This window comes from Aspergillus terreus, genomic scaffold (assembly GCF_000149615.1).
Source record: "Aspergillus terreus NIH2624 scaffold_1 genomic scaffold, whole genome shotgun sequence".
Lineage (NCBI taxonomy): Eukaryota > Fungi > Ascomycota > Eurotiomycetes > Eurotiales > Aspergillaceae > Aspergillus > Aspergillus terreus.
This window is the reverse complement of record NT_165972.1, coordinates 256,878-277,333: the sequence shown is the minus strand read 5'-3', so window position 1 is coordinate 277,333 and position 20,456 is coordinate 256,878. Positions and strand designations below refer to the sequence as shown.

The following is a 20,456-nucleotide window of genomic DNA, read 5'->3' as shown; positions in this document are numbered from 1 at the left end:
AACGCCAGGATCGACTAGCGCTCGTTGAGCAGTTTCCTCCCCGGTTGTGTTTGCTAAAGATACATCGTGACGTCCGTCGCCACGTACACCAGGTGGTGCAGGATTGGCTCATATTATACAGTCCCAGTAGGTATGGTATATCAGACAATACATGAAGCAGCGCACGGCATGCGAAGGGATATGAAAACAGCTTTACCCCGATACACTCATGACGACAACAGCCAGATAACGGTAGAGGCGGATCAATTCGACCCGCTGGCGACATCATCGTCACCAGGTAGTTCCTTGATGACATCCGTAATGATCTGAATCAGCTCATCAATGTCGGGTCGGTCTGCTGGCTCAACCTGCAGACACTTCCGCACGACATCCTTGACCGGAGCGCTGATAGTGGCGTTGTCGGTTTGCGCCGTCTCGCCCGCCTTTCCTTTGCCCTTGCCGGCATTGGGCTTCTCATCCGGGAATCGCCAGTCTCCGCCCAGAACACACATACTCAGACTGCCACCGGTTTCTTCACTACGGGCCTCGAACGGGCTCTTGCCTACCAAACACGCGTAGAGAGTGCAGCCCAGAGACCAGATATCCACCTTGGTATCTATGATCGATCCCGTCTTCACGTCAAACAGTTCTGGTGCACGATACGGCATGGTACTGTGCTCCGCGGCTGTATCCTGAACCGCCAGAGCGAGAGAACGAGAGGTAATGGCGATGGGACTGGGGGCGAGCGACCCAAGATCCATCAGAATAGGCGTTTGGCCGTCATCCGCAATCATGATGTTCCCTAAGTAGTGTCAGCGCGGCATTCAACCTCGGGCGCGGTGCGCCCCAATCCGATTCAGGCGTCCTACCTGGCTTGATGTCCCGGTGGGCGTACGGACGCACGTCGCCATCCTGAACCCCTTCCTGACTCCGGGTGACCTCGTTGTCCATCAACGGCTCGTTCTCCTCCTCGTCGTCGTCATCCACCTTGTGACTAGCCCGGCGCTTCGGTTTTGGCATGCGCATGCCAACCTCCGCATCGGCCTCTTCGCCCTCCCGTCGCACCCCCTTGGCCTTGCGGGTGGCGCCAGCGCCGCTCTTGACTCGATACTGGTGCATCGCGCGTAACGCCTTTGCAACTCCGAGCATCAGCACCATCAGCTGTTTCTCCGGAAAGCGAGTGTGGTTGACCAGGTTGGCGTTAATGGCGTCTTGGAGGTTACCGCGCTGGTAGTACGGGAGGAGGATGTAGACGGTCTTCGAGCCTGCGTCGCCCCCATCGGAACGAAATTTGGAACCGGATTCGGTCGAGACGCAGTGATCGATGGAGTGGATGATATTTGATTCCGAGGTGAAGAGGGTGTAGGCCTCGACTTCCTTCAGCGCCTGCGAGACGGATTCTTGGCCGAATGGACATCGGATCTTTTTGAGGGCGAAGAGTTCGGACGTGGATTTGTCTTGGACCAGGTAGACGTAGGAGAAGCCACCCTATTGATGGGGCTGGTCAGCTGCGAACATGCGAGGTACGGGGTCCAACGTCGCGGAGATGTATGCGTACTTCACCTAGAAGCCGGAGCAACTTGAAGCTGCGGTTGTTGATCTTCAACTGCGGCGTGCTGGGAAAACAGCACATGCAATCTGTGAAATTGTATAGAAGGTCAAAGAAGTATTGCGCCATGGTCAGAGTTGCAGTGCACCGATTACACGGTTGGGGAGTTCCTCGGCGAAGTTAAGGAGATGGTGTTGAGATGAGGGATTGCTCCACCGACGAGGAGTAGATAGGAGGGGAAGTAAAAATATAGAGTAAGAGAGAAAGGGAGGATTTTGGAGGAGGGAGAGGCGCGATGAGAGTACAGCAAAGGAGGTTGGTAGGTGCAGTATACTCCGAGGAAATAGCAGTAGTAGTGAGAGGAGATGCGACGACGACGATGATGAGGTGGACGGATGGGGCGTACCGCCAATACAGTATATTACGCTCACGTATCGACCTTCCCCAATATGGTAAGTATCTCTTATCGCAACAATATCACAGATCACAATAAGGTACCCTTCCTTGCCCTTATGTCTCTCATCCATTTCCACCATGTCGCTTCCGCCCCCGGTATCTCGACACGACTATCACTACTTCAATGGTGACTTCTTAGTGACCAGCTCCAACCAGAACCGTCATCGCCGGGCCTCCGTCCAAGAACTCCAAATCCTCTTCCATCCCGCCCCTGGACAGGCACCCGTGAAGGACCATCCCGCGCATTGGTATCGAGCTCAGTTGCTACACTATGGGCTTCAGCCATCCGACAACAAAGGCACCGCCGCCAAACGATTACTCGACGCCTTGAACCAGGGCATCCTGGCGGTTCCCGCGCATCTGCAGCGGCTAGAAAAAGAGCTCAAAAAGGAATGGGACGCGAATGTCCGAAAAGCAAAGAAGGAACTCGCCGACGCTCAAAGGCTTACAGAAGCGCAAGGGAAAGACGCAGCGGGAAAAAGCATCAAGAGGAAGGCGGACCATGACGATCTTGCTGCGACAATCACCGCTGCTGCGATGACGGGGCTGTCTGCCGCCAACGTCCAGAACGCCAACATCAATATCAACGTGAATATTGGGGTAGATCCTAATCAAGCCACAACGAACCCTAACTCAACGAAGAAACGAAAAGCGGACGAGAGTCAAGATGGGTCCCGGGTCAAGAAACCGGCAGCCACCAAAGCAACCACTCCTGCGAATACACTCAGTTCGCAGCCAACCAGTTCAGACACCCAGCCAACTGCGATCGGGAACCATCCACGTCCGCTGCAGACTGCAAGACGGTCTCGTCCTTTCCGACCAGGAGGGGTTACTCGCTCCGCTTCATCGGCTAATTCTGCAGCCAACGAGGAAGCCCTCAAACAAACAGCGAAAAAGCAGACGGCGCGGAGTACTCGAGCTGGTTATGGAGCGGTACAGTCCAGAACCAATATCAACGCTTCATCCCCAGTCGAGGAATCGCCCAAGAATCTGAAGCACCGGAACACGGTCTCACCAAAGAGCCACAACCCAAAGCTGGGCTTGATCAATGGAACTTATTGTGTTGAAGTCAACGTCGCAGGACTCGACCTGTCCAATTCAGGCATTACTCTCTGTTTGGAGGATGCCAGTGTCTGGGGCGAGTTCCAGATTGGCCACCTGACCGGTGTTTTGTTCATGCCGGAACGCCCGTACAACGTCTTTCACCTAGACCGTGACGACATCCACGAAGCATGTTTTTTCCGATGGCGCGCGACTGATCGATCTCGCGGATACGCACCGATAGCTGGACGTCTGTGCACAGGAACGATGAAGTTCCTGGGGGACGGGACGATTGAAGGAACGTTCGAGCATCTGCTGGCGGATGCAAGCGGGGAGTTATTTGATTGTGACTTTCGTGCACAGCGACATCCCGGACAGGGCACGAAGTTTCCAAGATCGGCATGGAATCTGCGGGAGGAGTTCGAGGCGATCGAACGTAATGCAGGTGGGTATTTCTATGAAGGAGAATATCCGAATGAACCACCTCCTCCGTACGAGCCAAACCAGGATGAGGATACGGAGATGATGGATGTGGCCTGGTAGTCCTTAATATATGTGTGTGTGTATAATATGTTTTGGTATAAGCAAGGAGAGAAATTGATCCTCCACTGGGATGTTTTGCACGTACTAGAGGTACATACTCCGTACATCAGGTACATCAGGGATCGATAGCGGTATGATACCATGGTACGGTACGGTAACGACCCATGGTTCGTGTGTTTGTTTGCTCGAATTGGCCTCCTGATTTCTGGCAGTCAGTAGAAGCGTTTATTACTATCGACAGGTTGCTTGTTGTCGAGTATCTTCGCTGCTTCCTTACCTCCGATGGTGGACAACCTGCTGTCGGTACCCAAACATGCCTGACCGTGTCTGATCCATCATTAATTCCACCTTATTCATACTTTCCTTCTCTCCTATTTGATTCCCCCCCTCTCTCCCTTTCTCCTCCACTCCCACATTCTTTCCCCTTCTCTCGTCTCCGCTGTTGATCTTTTTCTCTCTCTTCTCTTTCCTTCTCTTTCTTCTTCTGTCTCACTGATCCATCCCACTCCATTCCTCGCCAGATCCCGAGCTCCCTCCGCGGTCGCATCTTCCACCGTCGATCCCTCCAAGCGATGGCGCCCCTCGACGAGATCCATGTCGGCGACCTGGTGAATGTGCCTGGGGGCATGTACGGCACGGTCAAATACCTGGGCGGCGTCTCCGGAAAGCCTGGCAAGTTCGCCGGCATCGAACTAGCTGCGGAGCATGCCAGGAGGGGTAAAAACAATGGCGACGTCGAGGGGAGGAAATACTTTGTGACGTCCGTGCCAGGCTCCGGGATTTTTGTGCCCATGAACAACAACAAGTACGTCACCAAGCGAACCGCCCCGAACTTCTCGTCCTCCACCATCGGAGGCAATCCACCCACCCCATCCTCCTCCCGTCCCGTCAACTTCAGCAAGTCCATCGGTCCTGGCGTCTCCGCGCCCCGAACTCCCCGGGTGACCGCCCGTCCGTCCCTCCCACGCGCCGAATCCCCGCGCGGCCCTCCACCCTCCAAGCTCAACCTCACCGGTCTGCGTACGCCGTCGTCCGCGGCCGCAAGAGCCGTTTCCACTGCCAATGGCTACCCCCGCAGTCCCGTCAAAGCTCCGTCCCGTGCCTCGGATCGACCGTCGTCCCGTGTCAGCGCTGAAGACGATATACCATCCGCGAGAACGTCGGATTTCCGCCGGCCCTCAAGTTCCGGTGAGCTTCAGGAGCTGAGGAATCAGGTGAAGAATCTGGAAAAGGAGCTGGTGGAGCGTGATAAACAGTTAGAGGAGCAGGCCAATACACTGGCAGACTTCCAGCGCACCCTCGAGGAACTCGAGGGATCAGATGCGCTTTCGATTCGCGCGCAGCTCCGCGAGAAGAACGAGCGCATCGCGCAGTTGACCGCCGAGTTTGATCTTCATCGTGCCGACTTCCGCAGTACCCTCGACACTCTGGAGGTGGCTGCCTCCGAAACCGAACGGGTCTACGAGCAGCGGTTAGACGAGTTGATGCAACAAAACCGCGAACTACAGGACCGTGGTGAGGATGTTGAAGCTGTTGCGAGGCAACTCAAACAGCTGGAGGAATTGGTTTCTGAGCTAGAAGAAGGCTTGGAAGACGCCCGCCGAGGTGAGGCGGAGGCGCGCGCAGAGGTTGAGTTCCTGCGCGGCGAGGTCGAGAGGACGAGGTTGGAGCTTGATAAGGAACGAGAAAGCACTGCGGCGCGGCTGCAGGATGCACACGCCACGCCTGACAACCAGCAACATATTCGAGAGTTGGAGCAGAAGGATGATGAGATCCGCGGTCTCAAGGCGATTATCCATTCACTCAGCCGCGGTGAACCGAATATGCAGGCGCTGCAGCAGAACGGCCTTGCGGGCTCTCATTCCGAGCACAATTCCGAACATTTGGCCCATTTGGAGGAGCGAGTTCAGGAGTATGAACGCATTACGGAGAGAAAGACATATCGGATCGAAGAACTCGAGCGTGAGCTCCAACGACTGCAGGTGAACGGCGGCAGCCGCACTCGCAGCTCCACCGTAAATACCTCATACCACAAACCAACTGGCTCTACAGGGAAGGCTGGGGGTCCGACTCCCGGAAGCCACTCTCGTCGGCTGTCAGACCGCACCGTCGTCCCCAGTGACTGGTCAGACAAGCCTGAGGATGAGGAGCAGTATCGAGCTTACTCCCCACAACACCGTCGGACAGGATCTTCGCAGCAACGCCTGGAGACCATGCACGAATCCGATGGCCGTTCCGATGACGGCGGATCCTTGTGGTGCGAAATCTGCGAAACTGGTGGACATGATATTCTAAGCTGCACGAATATGTTTGGTGCTGAGCAGAAGAACAAAGGCGCCGAGGCAGATGGGCCCAGACACGATACGTCTACCCCCGAAAAAGCCCCCCGCAGACCGTCCCCTGCGCCGGAACCCGCACCCGCAGCCTATGAACCCGACACGACGCCCCAGAAGACAGGTCGAGATGATGTCCTCGACGGACTGAAGAGTGCCACTCAGGGTCTCACGTCGTCTATGCCTCCTGTGGCCGGTAAATCTAGCGGCGTCATCGATGCGTCGAAGTGGTGTGCCCTGTGCGAGAGGGATGGCCACGAGAGTATTGACTGTCCCTTTGATGATTAATGGGTAGTGAATCCGACGCCTCTTTCGTACCTAACCAATGATTCATCTTGTGGCTTTAGCGCTTGCGGGTTATGCGGATGGCAATCCTATGGGTTCTGCTCCCATTCTTTCTTCACTTTCCCCCATTCACATGTTCCTGGACTGATTTTCTCTTACTCTTTTGGCTGTCTGGGTCATAGAATATTACAGGTTCCTACATTTATATCTTTGTGTTAATAGCTGATCCGTTTGTTGTTCTTTCTGGACCTCTTAATTTCGACGGGTCCTCATTCGAGCCTGAACTCCCTTCTCTATATACAAGTCGCAGCACCAAGGGTGCGATATAACCTAATTTCACAACTTCAGATCAAGACTCCGGATTTGTCGTCGTCGTCGTCGTAATCGTGATCATATTACAGACATTATAATGGCCCGAAAAGAAAGGAAAAAAACAACTGAGAGAACTACACTTTTGGCGCGTTGGGCTCGACAACATACAGACCAGTAGACCCAGATAGACAAACGCTTACTCCGGAGGGAACCTCGGCGGCTGGGTCAGCTCGCCCTCCTTATATCTCGACTCAGCGACAGTGCCACACGCAGCACAGGTCCGCTTGGCCAGATCCGCCGAAAACTCCTCCACGACCTCCTTCACCTGCGTTCCGAGATCCGTGCAGACGAACCGCTTTTCCCACACCACCTGCTTACAAGCACTATTGGGGCAGAACCAGAGCATGGTGTCAGTGGCGTCCGGCGCGCGCGGCACCTCCATGACCACGCCGACGGTGTCGGCGAAGCGCACGGGACAGTGCGGCGTGTTCGCCGGGAGCAGGAACAGCGAGCCCTCGTGGATGGGGATGTCCTGGAACGCGGGCGGCGAGACACTCCTGTCCACTGTCCGGAGGAGCATGGACCCCCGGTACTGGTAGAAGAATTCGGGCGTCGAGTTGATGTGGTAGTCGGTGCGGGCGTTCGGCCCGCCCACGATCATCACGGTATAGCCGGATGTTGCGGGTGAGGAGGGGTGGTACACGCAGTAGTTGTTCACAGGGGGTTGGAGGAGGTGCGAGTTGGCCTCGAGCCTGGGGAGGTTAGTATTGGGGTGGTGGCATGACGATGGTTTTGGCGATGCGGGGGAGGGGTATGGGTAGAGAGGAGTGTAGAGGGCAGGGGTTGGCACCATTTGGGGATGTTGAGGGCGGGAGGGAGCATTGTGACGCTGGAAAGCTAGATACTCTTCCTGGGAATGTGTTTTGATCGAGGAGATATGGCGAGGAATGACTAGGAAGATAGGTAGGTAGAGTGATGGAGGATATCGGCTGATGATGTTGCCGGAGATAGCTGTCGGCTTAACCCCGATGCCTCGGGGCGGAACAACTGCTGCCCCGGCAGATTTTCTTTTCAGTCTGAACATCTCCATCTCTGGTCGAACAGTTCACTCCTCTCGTGCAACACCATATTCACGGAGGGCCTCAATTTTCACCATGGCGACTTCTCAGCCTCCCCTCCGCTTCACCTCCCACCATAATTTTGTCTACCGTCTGGTCTTCGCCACGCTCACCGGCCGGACAGTCCACATCTCGCAGATACGCTCGTCGAATCCTACGAATCCCGGTCTTGCGCCGCACGAAATCTCCTTCCTCCGTCTCCTGGAGAGCGTCACCAATGGATCGCAGATGGAAATCTCCTACACCGGTACCATTCTCGTTTACAAACCGGGTCTGATCACCGGATGCGGCGCCGGCGTGGGCGGCGGCAGCAGCAGCGTGGTCACCCACGAACTCCCAGCCGGATGCACGCGCGGCGTGAGCTATTTCCTCCTCCCGCTATGTCTTCTGGCCCCTTTCTCCAAGGCGCCCATGCGCGTGCTCTTCACCGGCCCCGGCGTGATTACCTCGGCCACCCCGACCGGCGACATGTCCGTGGACAGCGTCCGCACCGCCATTCTCCCGTTGTTCAACCAATTCGGCATCTTCAACAACATCGAGCTGCGGATCCTGCGCCGGTCCAACCCGGGTCCCAACGGCCGCGGTGGCGGCGGCGAGGTGCAGCTGGTCTTTGGCCATCAGGTGCGTCTGCCCAAGACTCTGCACCTTATGAACCCCGGCCGTGTCAAGCGCGTTCGCGGTGTGGCCTACTCGGTCGGCGTGTCGGGTTCCAACAACGCTCGCATGATCGAAGCCGCCCGCGGCGTCCTCAACCCGCTCGTCCCGGATACCTATGTGTTCTCTGATGTGGCGGCTGCGCCGCTGGTGCCGGCACCGGAGAAGAACAACCCGGCTGCGAAGAAGAAGATTGGTCTGGGCTTTGGCCTGTCGTTGGTCGCGGAGTCCTCAACGGGGTGTTTGTTCTCGGCGGATATGATCTCCCCGCCGTCGGGTGGTGAGGCGCCCGAGGACATCGGTAAGCGGTGCGCGTACCAGCTGCTGGAGACGATTTCGAAAGGTGGTTGTGTCGCGCCAGCGGCGGTACCGACGATGCTGGGGCTGATGACGATGGGGTCGGAGGACGTCGGTCGTATTCAGATGGGCCGCGATGTCATCGCCGATGAGAGTGTTATCCAGTTAGCGCGGGATCTGACCAAGTTTGGTGCGCCTGGTTGGGGTTTGAGGGATGCGGCGGATGAGAACGACCGCGGCGACGTGGTTGTCAGTGTGGTGGGCCGTGGAATTGGCAACGTTGGACGGAAGGTCGCCTGATGGGTCGCCAGGTTTTCCTGTTCGATATGTTTCATGCCCCCTGCGACGAACGTCCAGGGCATTACTGGGGCCGCGACCGCTCGAGTCGTTGCTTCGGTTATCGTGCTCCCGCCGTTTGGCCTCGTCTCTGGCCTCACCCCGTCCTATAAGAGGACAGCGTGGGTTGGAAGAGAGATAGCTTCAGGACGTTGGCGTTCTGATATACAGCCCTTGTGGTTCGATGATTGATGATACCCAATTGTTTGGTACTTTGGTCCTTAGACTTAGTGCACGCAAATGCCGAGGGCAATGTAGTCTGGGATGGAGTTCCGGTTTGTATATAGATTTAAATGAATAGAGACTCTTCCGATTAGTTCTCGTTGACGAGACCGTCTACAAAGGCACAGTATTTCCCAATCGGGACGTTAGGGCACATCGACCAAACCACTACCAGCAACCAACTTCACGCTTCGATTTATGCCGATCGGAGCTCCCAACTACCGTGCAGACCACATGACCGAGTCGGTCCCTCTGAAGGATACGACCATCAGCGTTGGGTTCCCAGGAGGCTGGGAGGAACCATCGGGCAACAATCGAGCCACTAAACACAGACCGACTTCTGCGCTCACCCCCGCAGTGGCTCGGATGTGCTGGCCGGTGGGAATGTCGTGGAGTATCCCAGCAAACGCGTCGTCTCAATGGAAGATAAAGCGACGCACAGGGGGGGCTGGGGCCTGGTAGTCGATGGCTCTGTCGCGATAAGACAGCATCACCATGACCAAAAGGGGCAATTGAGAAGCCGCCGGCCACATTTCGGTGGTCGGCCAACTCCCCTCAGCGCTGCACACGTAGCCGGGCTATCCATCGTGACCCATTGCGCCGTGCGCTTGTGAGGCGTGAAGGGCGCTATATAGTCATGGTTTAACGCAGGGTGTAGCTGGCCCTCGGCTTAAGGGGGGGATATGACTGCAGCCGGCGGTCTTCCTTCGCGCATTCTCCCTCTTCTTCTCTCTCAACCTTTCCCTAGTCAACCCCTTCGGTCAGTGAGTCACCGAACCCATCGCTGTCCATGGAGACGAATCGGGATTATAGCAGGTGAGCGCTTCATTTCCTTTCCATTCCTTGCGACATCTCCCTCCCCAAGAAGATACTAGATACTGCAATCATACCAACCACGACAGTGTTGCCACTGACGCTTCGTACCATGCCTCTCTGGAATACAGCATCGTCCACTCACCGCCATTTACCTTCCTTGTTGGCCCGCGCCATACCAAGCTGACCGTCCAGTCCGGCTTGGCCCGCCATGTCTCCAAGCCGCTGGACCATCTCATGAACAGCGGTCAGACCCGCGAGTCCAAGCACCACACCGCCGTGCTTGAAGACGAGGATGTCGAGACCTTTGTCGCCTTCTGCGAGTATGCGTACACCGGCGACTACAGCGTCCCGCCTCCCGGGTCCCGCCAGGACGACCGCGAGCCGGTGTCACCGGTCAATCGTCCGTCGCTCCAGCGAGCCTTCACTGCGGATAGCGCCCTGTCGCCGACTAATCATGCATACTTGCCGTCCCCGCCGCGGTCTGCTGAAGCCGTTGGAGTAGGCGAGGGTGTAAAGGGCAATGGTATTGCGGAAGAGTCTCCTGCGCTGGGAGAAATCCATGCCGGGGAGGCACCTGTCTCTGAAGAACGCGGTCGGCGGCCGTCTACCGATGCGCCTGATGGGGATGTAGAACCGTGGGACATGGCCGGTGACGCTGCGCCGTCGAAGGGAAAGAAAGGCAAGAAGAAGAAGGACAAGAAGAAACAGAAAGAAGATGTGCAAGTGGACGACCTCACCACCAAGCTGACTCCCCCTACCACCCCTCCGCCTGACAATTTGCGAGATGGTGAAGTCCGCGAGGATACTCCAGAACAGGACGAAGGAGCGAACGAGGCATCCCATTTCGAGAGCGCAGCGGAACAGACCGCCCCTGGCCCGTCTCAGGGAACAGAGGACGGCTGGGAAGAGTCTCCGGGCACCACAACCCCGTCCGGCAACGACACGACAACGCCTGATCCCGAGCCAGCAGACCAGGTCGAGGAGGACGGCAGCCAGGAAGTGGAGCGCCGGATGGGACCCATCATCGACACGTCCTTCGCCAAACAGCACTTCTCCTCCCACCACGAGAAGGGCATCAGCATGTGGGACGAGTTCGCGTCGCTGAACTACATCGACCCGCGCGGGTTCTCCAGCACGCGGCCTCCGAGCGTGCTCTCAACGCAGTCGAGTCGCGCCGAGCTCCCCTACCTCGTCTTCCACGCCAAGTTGTACGTCTTCGCCGCGCGCTATCTGATCCCTGCCCTGGCGCAGCTGTGTCTCCGCAAGCTGCACCGCGACCTGGTCAACCTGGGCTTCCCGGACCGCGACGCCCCGTCGGACCGCAATACGGACGATGACGAGGCCGCATCCCTGACGACCACCAAGGCCAAGATGGTGCTCGACCTCCTCCACTACACGTACACCAAGACCACCCGGCTCGAGCCCATCTCGCCCGCGGCCGCCACCCAGCTGCGCGACAACGAGCTGCGGAAGCTGGTCATCCACTACGCGGCCTGCAAGGTGCGGGACCTGGCGGAGTGTTGTCCTCCTATGGAAGGCAACTTTTCGTCCCTGCGGTACCCGGTGAAGCCGTCTGCTCGCGGCATGCGTGCTTTGCTGGATGCCACGCCTGAGTTGGCTTCTGATTTGGTGTATCGGATGATGTGACGAAACCCCTAGAGATTCCTCTTTGCTTCGAGTTTCCTTGGCATCTTTTCCTTGACCTTTCTTTCTGGTTTGATTGTATCGAATGATGTAACGAAGTGTGACGAACCCCCTGAAGGTTTCTCTTTGCGTCGAGTTTCCTTGGCGTCGTTTTCCTAACATTTCTTTCTGCTTTGATTCTCTCGTCGTCCCTCGCCTGCGTATATCCAAATTGCAACGGAACCAGTAGCATGAATCGGAGTATGGAAGGAGCAACAGCCGAGTGGGTCTCATATTATGAAGAATGACAGTCTACTTTATTCCTTGTTGGATCAGTTTCATCACGATGGGTGTCAATCTCGCTGCGTGATTGCAACTCGCACGGTAATTTGTCGAGCACGTAGGACGATCATACAAGCTGACCAGGTCTATCCGCTCTGCCGCCGACATGGTTACATCGCATCGAGACGATTCTGCAGGATCTTCCCGTTGGACTTGGCCAACATGCATGGACGGACTGTTCCAGATGCTTCTGACCGGGATGTCTCTTGTAGATCAGGGCACAGCATGGAGCGCTTCGGGTTACTTCCCTGATTTGGGGAGTATACTTCCTCATACTTCGTTGAGACGTACGCTGGGCTGTCATTGTTGATGTGATTGGGCCTCACCGGCGAAGTACGGATTGAGATAACACAGCGTACTGAATTGGTGTGACTTGGCTCTGACATGGGTTTGATGTTGTTGCTTCCATTCGCTGTCGACTCATTAGCATGTCGATCGTGAGGTGGCTATATCCGAGCAGCCCCGTGGTACATGCCCCGAGATCACTGCCTAGAGGCATACCAGATACTGATCATAAGTCTGAAACCCGCGAGCTGCACCCCGACGAAAATTCACATGCACACTGCTGACCTCCGCCGACGGCCAAGACAAAGTATGTGCTCGGTATGGGTAGCGTAGCAAAGCCTCTATACCTGTCCATGCATTCGCGCCCCGACTATTAAACCAAGAGCCTTGGCCGGATAAAGGTATACCCCACCCCATTCAATGATGAGACAGTGCACTTGTGCATTCCACATCCTAGTCAAGTGGCTCGAGCCCTGAGGAGCAATCTGAGCAGCGCAGATGAGAGGGGTATGCTTGGTGGAGTCGTGATCTTCAGGGTCTTGGCTGGAGGTATGTCTGGCTTGGCGGAGAGGAGTTTCCATATCGGACTGGAATGATGTTTCGATGCTTGGACCGTGGCTGGGGTCGCTATGACAGTGATCTGGAGATGTTGAATTGACCTCCTTCAGGGAAAGGCTCCATAGAGAGGATGCGCCAGGACGTCAACATCGTGGCTCGCTCCCCACGGTGGATGCACTGTGACCATGTATGTTCTAAAAACAGGGACTAGGCTTCTACTTTATCCGAACAGATGGGGCGGGTAAATGTTCTAAAGAGGCGAGGGACTGCGTGCGTTAAGGGTTGAGAGGCCAACACAGCCGCCGCCAGGGCATGATGGGTCCATCGTCGGGACTATAGATAGATAGTCGATTGTCGATCCAAGCATTGCGACAATGCGGGACAAGACTGCTTGCAATTGTCCAGCGCCAAGATATCTATCTATGATCTGTCTATCTATTCTTGTTTTTCAGAATCAAACAGTACAGGATGGAGTTGTATCATGTATAGAGTACCTGGGAGGAGTATCAATCTTTCGCGTCATAGGCGACACGTGCCAAGCCTAGCCTTGATTCTCCTTTCTTCCATCCTCACCACAACAACTCTCTCTCTCTCTCTCTCTCGATCTTCTTCCTCTGCATCAATGCATCATTCCTAGTCTCTTTATTTCCTCATGCAATGCCGTCTGCTCCACTTGACAGGATCCAGGGTGCCACAGTTCTCCCATCCACATCGCCACTCAATTCAACATGCCACTGCGGCGTAAGCTCTCACGATCAACCCCAAGCCAAGCAGCTAGTCGGATAGCCTCCAATCCAACGGACAGAAATTCAAATCATCGTCTCAACCCCTGGCATAGCCTCATCCGTGATGGTTTTCTGTCCAACTCTCACTATCACACAGCCTCTGGCTAAAGCTTGGCGGCGGAGCTGCCGTCGATGATGCGTTGTCGATCGTCTTCTTGGCTCGTCATCTATCCACGAAACAGCGTTGCCAGGGCCGGGCACGCTAGAACGAAACCCGCATCGGCTAACCATCTCATCACGCTATCGGTACCGGCATCGTGCGCCAGTCGTCGGTTCCACGCCGAGACCCGTCTTCCTAGCGGCTCCGACAAGGTTTTTCTCGACCTGACTATGTAACCATCCCCCTTCCCCTGTTTCTTTCGCGGCCTTGGCCTGCTAAGATTCGGCCCGAAAGGGGCTGCAAAAAAGGGTGGCGGATTGGGCCTTCGGCGATCCTCAAGGCCGTTGGCTTCGGCTTGTCCCATGGAACCTCGCCGGGTTCCTATTTTTTGGATATAGATCTATTGACCATTTCTATTTCAAATGCGTCCCAACGCCCCGATCGTTTTTTTCTCACGGCCGCGTGCATCGGGGAGAACATCTTCCTTCCTTTCGGGATCGAGCTCCATGCATGTACATGCATACATATGTAGATGTCGACATGCTAACATCACGGCACGGCACCTTCGGAAAAACATACCTGTTGACGTTGCTATCTGCACTCTGACCCACTGCCCAGACTCCCCATATCGTAGACTCACCCTGCGCCCTCATCATCTCCTTGGCAGAACTCAGTCCAAGTTGATTATCACCAACTAAGTTATGGCCTTTGCCTCGTCACGACCGCAGATCACCCTATCCACCCCCCTGGTCCCAGCTAGTGAAGGCCGGCACCACCCCTGATGTGCACCTGGCCAGAACGTTTCCTAATCCTTCCGACTCCTGGTGGATTCGCAGGCCCGAATCCGGTACAATGAACGTCGGGCATGTCTGGTGTACCGTCGTCTCTGAGCCAACCACCGCCCAGAGTGCTTGCAAACTGGGGCTTATCATTGTCGAGCTCTTGGCGGCCGTCGTTCTCTTCTGTACTTGCTCGACTATCGGTTCCAGGATGGAAACCGGCGAGGGACCGTGATGTCCTATGAAGCTGGGCATGTGTTGGAGCCTGGCTATAATTATACGCCCGCTCTCGATTGGACCCTCTTTCTCTCTTTCTTCCATACGCATTCCTGTTTTTGCCCTTGTGCAGGTGTTTAGCCTCAGTCATTCTTTTTTATAATTGTTTTATCTGTGCATTGGGTTGCATATCGTCGTTCTTGGGCTTCAAGCGTTGTTGCCTGCAGGAGATTTGCGTTCTTTCGTTTCATATTCATAAATCTTTTCTTTCCTTGTTGGTCTGCGGTCCCATATCTTGAGATATAAGGCGGGTATACGTCGCCACAACACATCAGACCACCCTGACAATCAGCTTTATACAGTCATTTTGACTTCATTCCTTTCACACTCACTGCCGTACTATCGTTCCCAGTCCCTTCATACAATCATTCACCATGTTTGAGAACACTGCCCCTCCAGGGAGCTCCCGCTCCGACTCTGGCATCCTGGACCATGAATTCGAGAAGCAGCCGGGTTCCGTGGGCATGCGTGAACGCATCCGCCATTTTACCTGGGCCTGGTATACTCTCACAATGAGTGCTGGTGGCTTGGCCCTCCTCCTTGGGAGCCAGCCAAACACCTTCACCGGCCTGAGGGAGATTGGACTCGCCGTGTACCTGCTCAACCTGCTCTTCTTTGCCCTGGTCTGCTCGACCATGGCCGGCCGGTTCATCCTGCACGGAGGGCTGGTCGACTCTCTCCGGCACGAACGCGAGGGCATCTTCTTCCCAACCTTCTGGCTCTCGATCGCCACCATCATCACAGGCCTGTACCGCTACTTCGGCGAAGACGCCGGACGCCCCTTCGTGCTCGCCCTCGAAGCCCTCTTCTGGATCTACTGCGCTTGCACCCTCCTCGTCGCCGTCATCCAATACTCCTGGCTCTTCTCCGGCCCCAAATACCGCCTCCAAACCGCCATGCCCGGCTGGATCCTCCCCGCCTTCCCTGTCATGCTCTCTGGCACCATCGCCTCCGTCATCGCCGAGCAGCAGCCGGCCCGCGCCGCCATCCCCATCATCGTCGCCGGCACCACCTTCCAGGGCCTGGGCTTCTCCATCAGCATGATCATGTACGCCCACTACGTCGGCCGCCTCATGGAGTCCGGCCTGCCGTGCCGCGAGCACCGCCCGGGCATGTTCATCGCCGTCGGCCCGCCGGCTTTCACGGCGCTGGCCCTCGTCGGCATGACCAAGGGGCTCCCGCACGACTTCCAGCTCATCGGCGATGACTTCGCCTTCGAGGATGCCCGCATCCTGCAGCTGCTGGCGATCGCCGTCGGCGTGTTTCTCTGGGCGCTGAGTCTGTGGTTCTTTTGCATTGCGGCCATTGCCGTCGTGCGCTCCCCGCCAACGGCCTTCCACCTGAGCTGGTGGGCCATGGTCTTCCCCAACACGGGCTTCACCCTCGCCACGATCAACCTGGGTACGGCCCTCAAGAGCGAGGGTATCCAGGGTGTGGGGACGGCCATGTCGATTGGAATTGTGTCTATTTTCTTGTTTGTGTTTATCAGCCATGTGCGGGCTGTCATCAGGAAAGACATTATGTATCCTGGGAAAGACGAGGATGTGGTGGAGTAAGCTTCTTAATGGTCATGTTGTGTCTACGTTGCTTCGCTGTGTCTTCTGTTTTTTGTCGTGCATGTTGGCGTGGCGTTTGGGCATCATAACTGGCATTGATACATGGTCATGGCGATCGTTTTGTGTGATTCCTTCGATTATGGGGGGTATAGATTAGACCTAGTAATAGATTATCCTTGAACTTCTCGATGTGCTGCTTCCGCCATGTAATTCGTAGAGCGGTATACAATACCTTTTGTGATTGGATACCTAAGTATACGTTGTGATGCTCTGGTTAATATAGCATTAAAAGGGTTCAACATCAACCAATCAGCTCGCATAGCTCAGTTGGTAGAGCGCGTGACTAGTAATCACGAGGTCCTCGGTTCAAGTCCGAGTGTGAGCATAACTTCTTTATTTTTGTTCTTTTTGTCGCCCCGACGCTGAAAGTAATGAAGTACGTATGTGGATGGACAATTTGATTGGTGCATATTGGATGCAGAACCCATGTGCAGATATTCCAATGATTCTATCTAGTACAGTAGTCCCAAAACAACAAGGTATCACTTCAAACCAACCAGAGAGGAGAGCAAGCATCTATCTATACACCAACCAACTAATGCAGCAACCGAATCTCCGTATGCCCCGGCTCCCACTCCCTCAACCCCTCGCCAACACTATACCAAAACCTCAACCTCACACACTCCGTCCGCGCCGTCTCAACATCCCCGCGATCAAACGCCTCACCCAGCGCCCGCACACACTCCTCCACACGGCGGTCATTCTCCCTCTTCAGCTGGGCAATCGTATCCGCCGCGCCGGGATCGGCCCCCACCTCCTCAATCGTCTCCTGCACCTCCATGACCTCCATCAGCGTCTCCGCGTCAAGCGCATGCTTCGACGCGCCGTCCTCGGCCGTGACGTCGATGCCGTGCATCTCGCGCAGCAGGTACTGCGCGCGCAGCAGCGGGTCGCACAGCGTGCGGTACGCCTCGTTGATGCGCGCCGACAGCGCCTCGGCGCGCTGCTTCGCCGCCCCCGCCGGGTACTTGTCCGGGTGCGTGAGGCCCTGCAGCTGGAGGAACTCGCGGCGCAGGTCGCCGACGGAGATGGCGAACGGCGAGCCCGGCGGCGGGCCGCCGGGTAGCGTCTTCGGGAAGATCGTGTAGTAGTTTGTGATGTCTGGGGTGGAGGGCGTTGCGGCGGGGTCTTGGGATTCTTTTGCAGAGGCGGATGTAGATGCGAACCGCTGGGTGTGTGCTGGAGGAGCGGGTGTTTGGAGGCGAGCGGGCGTGGGTTGGGAGAAGCGGCATAGGATGCAGGCGGGTTGCGTCCGTGCGAGGAACGAGCGCCGGCCTGTCACGGATAGCTGGGATGTTGCTGGTCCGGGGAGTCGCTGGATGAGTCTCTGTGGACGGACTGAGGACGCCATTTTGTCGGACTGTATGGGGTGTTGGGTTCAGGAAGTGTAGCTGTTTCTCGCCTTTATCGGAGGGATAAAAAGGCTTAAGTAAGGCGGAGTTCTGAGTCAGCAGTTCGGGAAATTACGTCATTCTCCGAGGCCTCGGATTTCGATACTCTGTAGAAGGTATCTTTTACGTACTACGTACTAAATGAAAAGATGCTGCAGATGATATTTTACACATGCTGATCTTAACATGGTTTGACGATCATAATGGAGTTTATGTGTACGTATGGTGCCAAGGCCATCGTCTCGTAGCCGATAGGATCCAACATGTCTCTTCATCTGACAAAATTGGCACTACAGTTCAACGCAGAAACGGCCATGCTATTACTCCGTATAGCCTTGAAAGCTATCTTTTTGCCGAGTACTCCTTATTCAATACCCCAGAGCTTCACCGTACGGTCATGTCCACAACTGGCAATCCATCTCGCATCGTCACTGACATCCGTACTCAGCACATTGCCTGCGTGCCCACTCAGCGTCTTCACCAGCGACCAGTCGTCCGCGCTGAAGATATTGACGTTCTTGTCGAACCCGCTGGTGACAAAGAAGGTGCCCGATTTCCGGGGTTGGACTGGCGCCGATTGCTGCTCGTTCGCGGGCGCGCCGTCCACCTCCATGCCGTTCTGTCCATCCGTCGAAGGGAGATGGGACGCCGACGACTCCGTGCCTTTATACCACCGTAGATCGGAGACAACACTCTTGTGTGCGCCAATTCCGCCGATATTCCGCACCTGGCGTAGATCCCAGCATTTCACCCATCCATCCCCAGACCCAGAAAGGACACGATAGCCGTCCACTCCCCAGTCCAGCCCGAAGATTTCCCGAATATGTCCCTCCAAGATCATGACGGTACGACCTGTTCGCAGATCCCAAATTCGTCCAATGCTGTCAAGCCCACCACTGGCCATCAAAGAGCCATCGTTGTTGAAGGCCACAGTGTAAACCTCTCGCGAATGGCCTTCCTGGAGTAGCAGTTCGACCGACGTTTCAACGTCCCATAACCGCCATGTGGTATCATAAGATGCTGATGCGACATACCGCCCCGAGGGATGGAACTCCGTGCGGCATACACGACCACTGTGACCAGATAGTGTCGCTAGAGGTTCTTTCTTATCCAGCGACCACAAACACACGTTTCCCTCACCACCTCCAGATACAAGGTTGACGCTGGATTCGGAGACATTGGACGCAGGAAGCGTAGCCCCCGGAAACCATGCGAGGCCACCCACGCGATCCGTATGCGCATTGAGAGACAACTTCTCGTCCAAGTTCGGCACCGACAAGAGGCGGATCCCACCGCCCCAATTACCAGTCGCAATGGTCTGCCCGTCAGGCGCGAATCGGCAGATGCTGACTGGACGGTCACCAGCAATCTGAGACCCGTAGAGGTCAAAGTTATGAAGCTTTTCCTTGATTGCTTTTCGATGCTTGATATGCGTGCGTAGTGGGATCGTCGACTCTTCTTTCAGCCGCTCCACGCGCGCCTTTGCGCGGGGTAGCGAAAATCGTGCGATTGCTTTCCGTGCCTCCAGAAGCTCCGGAATACCTTCTGTGTAAAATTCCTCCTGTTGCTCACCCTCTTCGCCTTCCTCCGCCTCTGCTGTGGCTTCGCGCATGTCCACGTCGCCCTCTGCCGCTGCGGCATCCTGCCGTTCTGCGAGATCAGTCAAGAGCTCCCGTAATCGGTCTCTTCGGTCTGCGGGCCCCTCTCCGAAGAGCGTGATGGGTTCGCCGAGCTCTCGCAGACGCGCGCGCACACGGGTATCGTCTGTCGGCACGGCCATGGCGGCCGCTCGTCGTTTCCGTTCGAACTGGGAGAGGATGGCGGAGGCTCTAGCTGAGGGAATGCCTGCGGCGGCGGACGGAAGTTCATAATCGCGGTCAACGGCTGAATCAATGCGCAGTTAGTCAAAGTATCTTGCGGTCTGTTCAGTCGCATGGGGTGATGACTTACGGATGTTGGCGAGGTCAATGCCCATATCGGTGTCCTAGTTCGGGGGGAGTCAGCTCAAGCTTTGTACGTATACTGAAGAGAAGAATCGAGGAATTGCGAGTGATAATGATGACAGGATATGAGCAAAGAAGAGGATGTTCTTACCTCCGCCTCCTCCACGTACGCCTGTCTGGACGGATGCATCATGATGGGCGACCACAACACCCTTGCGGGGAGACAACGATAGTTTCGAAAGAATGGATAACGGCGATTAATTCAATTCGTAACCGAACTCCCTATGAAGTGACGCCTGTGGTATGGGGTGAGCTGAAGAGCGTGGAGGATGGAGAATGCGGAAGAAAACCGAAAGAGGGACGGCGGGCGGTCAAGCCAAAGATTGCCTTGATCAGATAAGCTCTCCTCCACATCTCTTCCACTTCACATCTTCTTCTCCCTTTTACACACACTCTCCTCTCTTCCTCAGACCCTCTCCTCTCTTCTTTGCATACTCCATGATCCTGCTTGGGTTGCGTGGGATCTCCCCCTACACGCCCGCTCCAGCATCACTCGTCCTCTTCTTGCATGGAACGGTACCGCTAGCGATCCTGTTCGTTGCCGATGATCGCGCTGGTCCCCCCCGGTAGAGCCTGCATTCCGGCCTGCAGTAGCCTACAATCCGTCGCTAGAGACAAATTACCCCGGTTTGCCTCGCGATTAACGCCATCGACATGGCCCCGGTCCTCTCCGATTTCCTCCTCACACCTCCCTCCACCATCCCCGCGGTGTCCTCCGTCGTCATCACCTCAGTCCGCCAGATCCTTCCACTCGACC

At 56.0% G+C, this 20,456-nt stretch overlaps 10 protein-coding genes and 1 non-coding gene across 11 annotated transcripts in view; 7 read left to right on the top strand and 4 right to left on the bottom strand.

Annotated features, from left to right (window-relative positions):
* Nucleotides 1–242: 242 nt before the first annotated feature.
* Nucleotides 243–1,657, bottom strand: ATEG_00091 (putative serine/threonine protein kinase ENV7; the record flags this gene model as incomplete). Its single annotated transcript, XM_001210177.1, has 3 exons — nt 243–781; nt 849–1,467; nt 1,538–1,657. The coding sequence occupies 3 exons, from the start codon at nt 1,655–1,657 to the stop codon at nt 243–245; spliced, it is 1,278 nt and encodes a 425-aa protein (XP_001210177.1).
* A 405-nt stretch (nt 1,658–2,062) lies between these two features.
* ATEG_00090 (uncharacterized protein) lies at nt 2,063–3,568 on the top strand (the record flags this gene model as incomplete). Its single annotated transcript, XM_001210176.1, has 1 exon — nt 2,063–3,568. One exon carries the CDS (start codon nt 2,063–2,065, stop codon nt 3,566–3,568), a length of 1,506 nt encoding a protein of 501 aa, XP_001210176.1.
* A 572-nt stretch (nt 3,569–4,140) lies between these two features.
* ATEG_00089 (CAP-Gly domain containing linker protein BIK1) lies at nt 4,141–6,189 on the top strand (the record flags this gene model as incomplete). The annotated part of the gene is made up of 1 exon (XM_001210175.1): nt 4,141–6,189. The coding sequence occupies one exon, from the start codon at nt 4,141–4,143 to the stop codon at nt 6,187–6,189; it is 2,049 nt and encodes a 682-aa protein (XP_001210175.1).
* Nucleotides 6,190–6,694: 505 nt separating this feature from the next.
* On the bottom strand, nt 6,695–7,351 carry ATEG_00088 (3-hydroxyanthranilate 3,4-dioxygenase; the record flags this gene model as incomplete). The annotated part of the gene is made up of 1 exon (XM_001210174.1): nt 6,695–7,351. One exon carries the CDS (start codon nt 7,349–7,351, stop codon nt 6,695–6,697), a length of 657 nt encoding a protein of 218 aa, XP_001210174.1.
* A 301-nt stretch (nt 7,352–7,652) lies between these two features.
* On the top strand, nt 7,653–8,867 carry ATEG_00087 (RNA 3'-terminal phosphate cyclase-like protein; the record flags this gene model as incomplete). The annotated part of the gene is made up of 1 exon (XM_001210173.1): nt 7,653–8,867. The coding sequence occupies one exon, from the start codon at nt 7,653–7,655 to the stop codon at nt 8,865–8,867; it is 1,215 nt and encodes a 404-aa protein (XP_001210173.1).
* Nucleotides 8,868–9,808: 941 nt separating this feature from the next.
* ATEG_00086 (uncharacterized protein) lies at nt 9,809–11,588 on the top strand (the record flags this gene model as incomplete). Its single annotated transcript, XM_001210172.1, has 2 exons — nt 9,809–9,889; nt 10,134–11,588. 2 exons carry the CDS (start codon nt 9,809–9,811, stop codon nt 11,586–11,588), a joined length of 1,536 nt encoding a protein of 511 aa, XP_001210172.1.
* A 3,475-nt stretch (nt 11,589–15,063) lies between these two features.
* On the top strand, nt 15,064–16,245 carry ATEG_00085 (tellurite-resistance/dicarboxylate transporter family protein; the record flags this gene model as incomplete). Its single annotated transcript, XM_001210171.1, has 1 exon — nt 15,064–16,245. The coding sequence occupies one exon, from the start codon at nt 15,064–15,066 to the stop codon at nt 16,243–16,245; it is 1,182 nt and encodes a 393-aa protein (XP_001210171.1).
* Nucleotides 16,246–16,557: 312 nt separating this feature from the next.
* Nucleotides 16,558–16,630, top strand: ATEG_10492. The gene has a single exon. It is a non-coding gene; the product is annotated as a tRNA-Thr (tRNA).
* A 210-nt stretch (nt 16,631–16,840) lies between these two features.
* ATEG_00084 (J-type chaperone JAC1) lies at nt 16,841–17,656 on the bottom strand (the record flags this gene model as incomplete). The annotated part of the gene is made up of 1 exon (XM_001210170.1): nt 16,841–17,656. One exon carries the CDS (start codon nt 17,654–17,656, stop codon nt 16,841–16,843), a length of 816 nt encoding a protein of 271 aa, XP_001210170.1.
* Nucleotides 17,657–18,060: 404 nt separating this feature from the next.
* On the bottom strand, nt 18,061–19,832 carry ATEG_00083 (putative pre-mRNA splicing factor; the record flags this gene model as incomplete). The annotated part of the gene is made up of 3 exons (XM_001210169.1): nt 18,061–19,580; nt 19,647–19,680; nt 19,791–19,832. The coding sequence occupies 3 exons, from the start codon at nt 19,830–19,832 to the stop codon at nt 18,061–18,063; spliced, it is 1,596 nt and encodes a 531-aa protein (XP_001210169.1).
* Nucleotides 19,833–20,353: 521 nt separating this feature from the next.
* The window catches only part of ppmA (type 2C protein phosphatase PTC7), a gene marked incomplete at both ends in the record, with an annotated part of 1,284 nt that continues 1,181 nt past the window's right edge, over nt 20,354–20,456 (top strand). The window contains one exon of the mRNA XM_001210168.1: nt 20,354–20,431. Coding sequence (XP_001210168.1) covers nt 20,354–20,431 — 78 coding nt within the window. The remainder of the gene's footprint in view (nt 20,432–20,456) is intronic.